The sequence below is a fragment of the Athene noctua genome, chromosome 1 (genome assembly GCF_965140245.1).
Source record: "Athene noctua chromosome 1, bAthNoc1.hap1.1, whole genome shotgun sequence".
Classification (NCBI taxonomy): Eukaryota; Metazoa; Chordata; class Aves; order Strigiformes; family Strigidae; genus Athene; species Athene noctua.
Window position 1 is genome coordinate 77,961,946 of NC_134037.1, and position 10,456 is coordinate 77,972,401.

The window sequence follows — 10,456 nt, forward strand, 5'->3', positions numbered from 1 at the left end:
ACACAATGGCTATTGTTCAGTCACCACCCTTCTGGAAGAATGCTTTCATACTTAAATGTTGAAACTGGTATTTATGGACTGTATTCATAAATCCCCAATCTTGCAAACATTTTCTAAGGAGTACTGTGCTCAAGAGCATGAGTAGCCTTTTGACTTCAAAGAAATTCATGCAACGAAGCACTCCAAGCCGAGTGTTTTACTGCTGTAGATAAATGTTTGAAAAACTGTATTTATAAGCACTACGTCCCAATGGCTTTTGAGAATAAGATGACTAGGGCTTCTGTGGTGCAAGACCTGTTTCTTTGTCCTATACTTCCTCCACTCCCAGCCCTTCCACGCACAAAAGTCATTTTTTTCCAGTTTAATCAGTTTAGAAATAAACACAAGGTAGTTTCACTGAATTAACAGAAAAGTTTTCTAAAATTATTTACTTATATTGATCAACTTTCACCTGTAGATATTGCCTTACTGACTTGTTACTTTGTCAGACTATCAGGTGACTGTAGTTTCTCAAAGGCAAACAACAAAACAGAAGGGTCCTGTTGGCTTTGATCCAGGGCTGCCCCCTCTCACATCTCAGCAGCATGCAGCCTCTTACAAAGCCTAAAAGTGACTCTGCTGTACACCGTTAGCTAACCCCACACCCGGCTGAGCCGGTGGACCCAGTACAAATACCATGTCCTGGGATGGATCCACAGTGGCAGAACTGAGGGCCAGCTCCCACACACCATTCAGTTTCTTCAGCTCAACATGCCAAACGAGGGAATTGGCTTCAACAGTACCTACAAGCTCTCATCTTAAAGAACACTGTCCAAGTAGACACCTTGACAACAATAGCTACCTTCTAAATATACAAAGTGGCACCACTTAGAAGATGCACCCTTCATTTTGCTTTTTTCCATAGTAGCCTTGCTGCACCTGCTTCTTCAGAAAACCTACTTAATAGGCATCTGGACAACAGACAAGGCCATCGCCCAGAATATATTATGCTAAAATATGGATGAAAGTGTCTAAAATAGCCTGCTTTATGCCTGGTCCTCCAAAACAGATTTGTCCATCAATAAGAAGATTGAACTACCACATAAACAGCCTTACTCCCGTTAAATTTCCAGTTCCTTTTCATTTGAATTTTAGATAGGAACTGGTGGATTAGTGTGGCACTTCCTACACTATTCTCCAAGCCAGCTTTCTGAAATGCATGGGAGCCCAATATCAGAGACAGACAAGGCAAAAGAAGAGTCTGACAGTGTGATAGACACCTAGTGCCAGCATGACTGATGGGGACCCTTGGTTGAGTCATAGAATCACAGGTTATTGAAGCTGGAAGAGACCTTCCTATGGCGGTCATCTAGTCCACACCATGGCCTAAAGGAGACCCAATCATATCAGGGTGTTCAGGGCTGTATCCAGTCAAGGTATGAATATCAAGGAAAGAGATTCCACAGACTCTCCAGGCACCCTGTTCCAATGTTTCAGTATGTTTCTGTATTTTTTTTTTACCCTAATATATAATTTTCCTTCTTATAGCTTCTGTCACCTCTTGTTCTATCACCATATATCTATGAGAAGAGCTCCATTTTGCTCTATATCTTCCCACTGAATGGTTCTAGACAGCAGTAACACCTCTCCTTAGCCTTCTCTTGTGAAGACTGAATACAGCCTGCTCTGTACTTCTCATATGTCACAGGCTCTATAAAGCCAAGCATCTTGGTGACACCTTACTGCATTCACCCACATGTCTACAAGGAGACTGTGGTACCAAACTGTTGCACATCATAGTATCTCTTCCCTGCATCAGAAACCCATGTGCAAGGTGCAATTATGAAGCACATCCGTGGACTGCCAACCAGCTATGTCCTATGAGTTGGCTCCTACAGAAGACAAGCAGCAGTGGTGATGAGCAGCCAATGCAAAAGACATCAAGATCATGACAGGAGAACATGAAAATAAGGGGTGAAAAAGAACAAAGCTGGTATTTACAGTAGTAAAGTTCACAAAAAACTCTTAATCTTTTCCTTTAAAGGAAAGGTATTCCAAAGCAACTCAAAGGCATCCTTTCAACTTCCAGGCTCCCAGTCATCGCAGGACACACTCTAACAAATTTGAATGATCAGGCTCCTACTTTGAAAGTGCTCCTATAAAGCAGAACATTACTATGAAAGCTGTCCACTAATCATTATTCTTTCTGGATACTCCTTCCAGATGTACACACATCAGGTCATTGTTAGTCTGTGTATATTCTTGCACCTGCCACATTTCATTACAAAACCCAAAACTTCAAGTTAATTGGTTCCTTAAAAATTAAATATCATGTTGCCACTAAGTTAATGCCCAATTCTTCACCTAGCATTTCTTGCTTTGACCAATGGATTATTAAAAAACTGGTCTCTGAACTGAAAGGTCAGAAGGACAGCATGTAAAAACAGGACATGACCATTACAGAAGTCATTATTTGTGAATCAGCCCTAGTATCCTAGTTATAGTATTCCAGAATTGGCATTCAATGTTCGTTTTCTTATTAAAAAATCATCATATGAAACACTGAGCTAAATGTGGCTCCTATCTGAACTTGGGGAGAGGCAGGAGTTCAACATATTGTTGTAGGCGTAATGCTGATGTACTTTTCTGAAACACAATTTCAAAAGTTCAAGAAAAAAAAGAGAATCTAAAACTCAAAGTATATTAAGTAAAAATTGGGAAGTTGAACTGAAATTGAATTAGTCCACCACAGCTATTCAAAGTACAGTATTATTATCATAAGAATTTTTAAATTAAAAATGTACTATACAATGACAAATGAGTAAGGAAACTCATATATGCTCCCATCGCTAAGGTTCTTTTATCTGAACCAGTATTTAACGGAATATTTCTTTCCCAATTTTCAAAACATGCAATAAACAAACATGAAACGTTTCACCCATCATTGAAATTGTTACTCTTCTAGCACAAGGCAAAAAAACCTTAAAACACTTAATAGCATTTCAAGAAGCTGCTGTTGAAACTAAGAGGAACAGAAATCTACAGTTGATATAATATCTGATGCCCCCCATGCCAAAATTAATTTAATTTGAAGTCAAATAGCAAAAGACTGCCATTAAAATAATAAGATTTCAAGGCTGCACAGATCAGGGCTAGCTCAGAAATTAAATATTTTTTATGCACACCTGAAAATTTACTTTCTTCAAGTATTAATAGCCATAAGTTTGTTGCAAGAAGAGCTGTATGCTATTCTGTGGCAACAGTAGACCTGCCACTCATTGGCCACAAGAGAGTGCCTCATGACTTGGGGTTTCTTCTGAGTATGATTTCCACAGAAAAAAAATTTACTGAGTAATAGATTGTGTTAACTATACTTTAAACAGAAAAAAAACCAAAAAAAACAAAAAAACCCACAACACTAAAAATAAAGCACCACCAAAACAAAAAAACACAATGAAAAAACACTTTTTTTTTCACACACCCCCCCCCACCCCTTACAGAGCACAGGAGTTTCCCCACATGAATAAACCTGAAATTTCCTATATTAATTTATGTCCCCATTCTGGAAAACATTTGTTTCCTAAGTAGTCTGGACCTATGGATTATTATTAAAAAACTAAAATGTTCAAGCAACACAAATGCATTTCCTCCTTTCTTCACACTAACACCACAGAATCTAGTGCAACAGGATTTTCATGCCAGCGTGTCTCCAGGTTTAGACAATTAGTAAGCCTTTAATTATGGTCATCCAAAGTTAAATAAGATGTATACAATCTAAGGTCTTCTACGTATAGCAAAGAGTGAAAGAAAATTAGCACAGTTAAGACTTTAAGTTAACACTTAAAATATACTTTTTATGAATGTACTGATAATTCTATCGAACAGATCACCATAATACATTTTTAAAAATAAAAATATGAAAAAGATGAACAACAATCTCTACTGCTATAAACATATAACCAGAATTAGAGGGTTTATTATTTCATTGCTTATTCATATTATGTCAGTATGTCATCCATCACCACAATAAAACTAATTACTCGAAAATTTTTAAACATGCTATTACATACCGGGTAATTAAAATAAACACCAGATGCTGAACAAACAGATTTTAGGTAGCCCACATGGCCTTGTGTCCTGGTTCAGCTAGGATAGGGTTAAGTTTCTCCCCAGCAGGGGGGAGGGATCTCCAGCTGGGTTATTCATACCATGCTGATGTCAGGTCTGGCATTAGAGTGTGGGAAGCTTTCCTTTGTGGCTTTGGTTGTGGGAAGCACGCGCGGCAGGGTGGCTGTGTTCACTGCAGTATTTCTCTGTATATCTTTTGTCTTGTTTATTGTTATTACTGCTTATGTTGTTATTATTGCTATTGTTGTTGTTCAGATTGTTATTTATTACAATGTTGTATTAAATTTCTCCTTATTTCAACCCCGGGGTTTGTGCCCTACTTGGTCCAAGGGCAGGAGCGGGACAACAGCAACGTAGTCTCTGGTCCTGGCAGGGCCTAAACCAGCACACCTTGTTAGATAATTCTGTCACTAGGTCACAACAATGCAGAAAAATGGGTCTTGGATTTGAAAAATTACATCTCCAGTCACAATTAAAAACAACAAAGAACCCCAAACAAATCCACCAAACAAAAAACCAAACCCACTGGTTTATACAATCCGGCTAAAGAAAAGTCTTAAAGTCTAATTTGTTCTGTCATAATTCTGTCAGTAAACTGATTTCTATCAAATTAAGGACTTATTTGTATATTATTTTCTTATAAATACTCAGATATCAAGCTTTTAGAAGTCTATTTCTGTCAAATGCCCATCAAGAACACCTTTAAGCTTACGACAGCAAAAAAAAAAGTTTCTTCTTTCTGTCAAATATTCCTTCATTGTTCTCTAGCACCACCAAATGAAATCTGGTTTCATCAAATGAATCCTCACCTTGTGTTGTGCCGAGCCGGTATTATCGCAGTGCTGCACAGTTACACAAGGTACTGAATTTGGAGTACTCACTGAGAAACTCATGAAATATGGTCTCCTTTCCCACTTCTGACAGACAGCATTAGACCATTAGAATTTTCAATTTAGAACTGAGTTGCCTTTGAGGTTAAAAAAACCCATCTTACTAGTCTTGAAGAGCAAATCAGTGGGATATTCCTATAAAACTATTATGACCTTTACAGGAGAACTCATTTTAAGAAATCAAGCATACAGAGTACTCTCAACGATGCTTCCTGTAGCTTGAACTGTAGCAGTTTTAGTTTGGGTTTGGTTTATTTTAATTGCAAGCCCACAAATTTCCTTGCCAGTTTTCTAAGAGCTGTGTTTTCTCAAACCCGATTAGTAAAGTGAATCTAAATCTCTTTTTTCCCCAGTTAGAAGGCTTTCATATTTAATTTGTGTCTAAAGAAATTTTACTAACATAGAGGCCCTGGGATAAAAAATTTAATTTTATGGTTATAATAGAAAACAGGGGAATTGAAAAAGCCCCTTTGGAGTTCAGTCACAAAAAGGAAAGATTCAATTACTTTGAAAATCTTTAGAACCACAAGACAGAAATATTGGAAATTATGAGCCAGACTGGGGGTCATCATCAACTGTAATCCCAAACGGCATTTATTCCTTGGCTTTTATTATTATTCATTTAGAAACATAATGAACTGCAAGCCACTAAAAACACGAGGAGATAACTGCACTTAAGGAAAGTAAGCTCTCTTGTAATTATTCATTAATTGAATAAAAGCAAATGTTAACCACAGTAATAATTTCATTGTCTGCCTAGTGTTCAGTGACAAAACTGAACTTGCAGAGAAATTATAGTTTCTGAATATGTCTATTTATGTAAGATCCCTAATGGCAATATATTATTATAGAGCAAAAATGCAAATAAGAGCACTTAAAACACATTTTAATTTTGTAAAGGTTAATAAATATATAGTAAAATACTGTGATGAAAATATATTTAAAGCTAGCTATACTTCCATGGAGTGAACCTGAATCCCACCATTTTACACCACTACCATTTTATTAATTTTAGTCATTTACTTCTAACATATACTATACAAATATACACCACATGAAATTTTTTATGCACATATTCCTCCAAAATGTATATTTGGCACCAGAATGAAAAATAAAAAATTAACAGACAACCAGTTCTTTGAAATAATTATGTGAATTACTTTATCATACAAACCAATGAAAATGTGATAAAATTAATTAGAAATATTTTTAAAACAATCTTGTAGAATGGACTGATTCATTTGATTTGTAGCAGGGTTGAGATCTAAACCAAATTTTTATTTTGAAGTCTTCAGAACTCAAGATGATCATCTTTAACATTGCCTTGAATAAGACATGTATATAAATTACTAACAGCAAAGTACTGATCATTCCTTTTTAAAACACTACTTTCTGTAACACTGAATTTTCTATTTATTGTTGAAATACATTTGTCATCTAAAAAAACTCTCTATGTTTTGTGGTTTGATTGTTTGGTTTTTGGTTTGTTTTGTTTTTATTTTTAAAAAAGTCTCCACTATCCCAAATGCCCTATTACTTCTTTTCATGATTGTACTAGTTATATCCAAATTAATAACACTTCTTTCTTACTTATTCCGATCCTTAGGTATGTGTGTATGCAAACTGTGATACAGCTCTAGTCACGTGAGGCCATGATTATGTCTAAGTGGTATAATACTGCAAAAACACCACATATATATTATTTAGCATGAAATATATTAATATATTAAGATAACAGACTTTTAACTATGTGTGCAATGATGACTATGAATTGATGTTGAATGATGTCTAAAACTAAAAACTTATAAAATGCCAACAATGTTGGCATTTCATTTTCATGATCTACTCTTTAATGCTTGTAATCATCGTAACTTGAAATTCATTGACCAACAAACTATCAATAAAACTGAATTCTCCTCATGTATGAAGCAGTTTTCTATTTCAAATACATAGAAAAAAAGGAACAATAACTCAAAGAACATCATAGTACTGTCAATTAATGCATCACATTCCATAAATCATTTAAAGGATTACGCTACACTATTTAATTAATCCATTAACAAGTAGTGACTTATCTGTTATAAATTGATTTCTCTCCTACACACTTAACAGATCTTGCCATTGATCTGTCATTCTGCCCCCAAATGATTTTAAGTTCTTCATTGCACACTACTGCTTAGGACTCCTAGTATAGCATTTCAAGGCCCTAACCTAATGGAAGTATCCTAAAGATTCACTAGATATAAGCCTCTGGATGAAGGAATGCTAATAAACTAGGAAAATAATATGTAAGGCAAAATACTTGATCCTGTATCATGCTCTCTTACTCTGGTGACAGTGTTTTAAAAATTTTTTATAAAATAGCAGGCTCTGTCAACTATTGATAGAATTTTAAAACTATGTTGTGTTAACTGAGGTGGCTGTAATTCCTTGTTCTACTTACAAGAGCACAGTAGTAAGTACAGGTTGGGTGGCAAATACTGCATCCTATCTCATGCTCTGCTGTAATCACTGAGCAGGCAAACAATCCTTCTTTACTGAATACCACACTTAAACCCAAAACAAAACAAAAAACCCAAACAACTCTAATATGAACTATGAGGAATATTATTTCAGTTTTGTAATGTGCTGAAGTACAGCCCTGAGTTGCTGGGCACTCTCAGAAGCCATGAACTTAAAGGGAACTGATGTTGCGTATTTTGTATAGCATAGCCCGACTTTAGCTTTTTTCCAATATTACACACTCCTGCTTCACAGAAAAATGGCTAAGGATATCTACACTCAAATAGCAGAAAAGTAACTTTAACTTGCTGGATGTGCTGTTGATCAGAAATAAAACTAAAACTTCAATATTATACTAGCTATGCATTACCCTTGACTGATACATATAATATGGCCCAATTTCCCAAGGTTTCAGTATGAAGCTCAGAAGCATGAGCTATGGGATGTTACATCCTCCATCATTCACACCCAACATTCATTTTCCTGGGAATAAACTGTTAAGTTGGTAAACATTATTAAGTTTCTAACTTTAATATTTTCATTTCAAGTTTCTACACACCTACCTAAAATCTCTCCATAATTTCATTGCCTTCCTTTTTTTTTTTTTCTCCTTGACATCAATCTTTTTTTCTCCTTACATCCAGCTTTCCTTAATTATGCCCTGTTGCCACTAGTTACACAGAACAGTCTCCCCCTCGTGTTTCTGATGACCATAGTATCCCCCAATCAATCAACTCTTTCCTTATCTATACATGAGTTCAAAAGGTAAATAGCTAAGTACAAGGAAAACTCTTCTATCAATACCAAGTAAATAAAAGTGCAGCTTCAAACTCTGGCTCAGAAAAATCCTAAACTGCAGGGTAAGACTGAGAAGTAACGTACCACTGAATATCTGCCTTGTTCTTACGTCCTTCCAAAATGATGTCCAGCTGCAGTCTGTCCTGAAAACACAAAACTCTTAGAAAGGGTCAAAGGGCAGAACTAACAACATAACTATTGTGAATTAAGAGACTAAAAGAGGGAGACTAGAGTGGGACATTGGGAAGAATACCCTCAAATTGATCACTGACGTCTGAAGATACTATCAAACTGAACTAGAGACAAAACACTAGCAAATTCAGACTGGTGTTATTATACATTCTCAAAATAATTATTTTATCAAGACATTACATACATGGCCTATGCCATCACTCTCAGTCAGATCATAAATGCTTAGATACAAGAATCAAACCTTCTGGGTGGGTTAAGAACATAGAAATGTTTGTCTTAATATCCAACCCTTTCTCTTTTCAAGTATTCCTTATTAAAAGGGAAGAAACAAGCCTTGGAAAAGGTTACCAAAGAGGTCTTGAAAACTCCATTCTTGAAGATTATCAAGACCTGACTGGACTCAAGACCTGGAGCAATCTCGTCTGAATCGACTGACTGTATTTTCACCAGAAGTTTGGACTAGATGACCTTCTGAGGTCCCTTCCAATCTGAATTATCCTATGATTGTATGAAACAGGTACTTCACGGAAAATCTGTCCTGAGTGCCTTTATTTTCTCCTTTCAAGATTGGCAACTGAATCAAAAAAAAACCAAAACCAGAAAACAAAACCATGAACCCACCCAGTATCACTAATTATCACTTGCATTATTATATTGCCAAGGAGGTTAAGTCACAGGTATGTCTTATTCCTTATGCTTACAGACAATTACAAATATATTAATAATTGTAAAATAAAGCAAGTTATTAAGCAAGCTCTGCCATTATTTTTGAGAATACAAGTGAAAAATTTATAAACCCCTTGGCTCTTGATCCCATGCAAAATATGCTTAAAAACATTTTCTATCCAAAAGACTAGCAAAAGCCAATCCATAGTACCCTCCTTAGTTGAACAAAGCAATTACAAATCTAAAACAGCAAACACAAACCCCAATTATGATGGGGTATGTCAAAAGACTCTTCAGTAAGTGTTTTCACTTTTGAACCTGAAATACATTTATCTGTTCTTTCCAAAGTGAAGTTTAAAAGGAAAAAAAAAAGTTGCTTTGCCACTACTTTAAGGTTGAAAACCAGAGACAGACAATAAATTAATAGTGAAAAGGAAAAAAGTATGTCTGGAACAGAGCAACAAAATTATCCTGTTTAACACCATGTTACCCTAGAGTAGAACATTTGTTAAGAAAAACAAGAACAGATAAAGGTGCTAGCGCTGATTTTTAGCACACATATACTGAAATGGAGGGTGGAAATCTCTGTTATAATGCAGTGTTCAATTATGCATGTCAACAAACATTAAACTCCCTTAGTGGTCATTTCTTCTCCACTCTCACACCAAAACTCTGCAAATTAGAGGACATTTCTCCAAATTGCTCTAAAAGGATTTTAAGTAGCTTTTATTAATACATAGAAAATTTATCAAAGAAAATAAACTACTATAACAGAGTATTGTGAGTTTCCATTACGCAATGTAATTTTTGCATTTTTATCATATGAATTATTTCAATTTGTAAATATAATGACAAAACGAGCAACAGATAGTATTTTTGGAGATGATTGTAATGTGCTAGGATCATTCAAAAAGACTGAAAAAGTCTTAATATCACACTTAAGAGACAACTACAATAAAGTTCAAACATTTGTTTGCCAAAAAACATGATGGAGGAATGAAACTTTGCCAGCCCTATGACATGATTTGGCCAGTATCATCTTAGAGCACATTTTAGCCATGGTTAATCTGCCTTGAATTGCAAGGAATTAAACAATCTACGAAGATCAACAGGGGAATGTGTTCTAAGCAGAAGCATCCTAAGCCACTGCATCAGCAAATACTGTTTCAGTGTAAAGATTTCCCAAAGCTCTTCCAAAACCCTTATCAATTCCCACAAGTAGCCCATCAGTCTTCTACTGCCCATACTGATACCAATGACCTAAATTTTGCCTCTATCGGAATGCAACAGTAAAAGTAAAC

General features: G+C 35.6%; 1 protein-coding gene across 1 annotated transcript in view; it reads right to left on the reverse strand.

Annotated features, from left to right (window-relative positions):
• Positions 1-8,860, reverse strand: part of PRKN (parkin RBR E3 ubiquitin protein ligase) — a 746,156-nt gene extending 737,296 nt beyond the window's left edge. Inside the window, exons 1-2 of the mRNA XM_074899316.1 lie at positions 8,838-8,860; positions 8,382-8,440 (exon numbers count right to left, since the gene is read on the reverse strand). Coding sequence (XP_074755417.1) covers positions 8,382-8,440; positions 8,838-8,860 — 82 coding nt within the window. The remainder of the gene's footprint in view (positions 1-8,381; positions 8,441-8,837) is intronic.
• Positions 8,861-10,456: the final 1,596 nt, after the last annotated feature.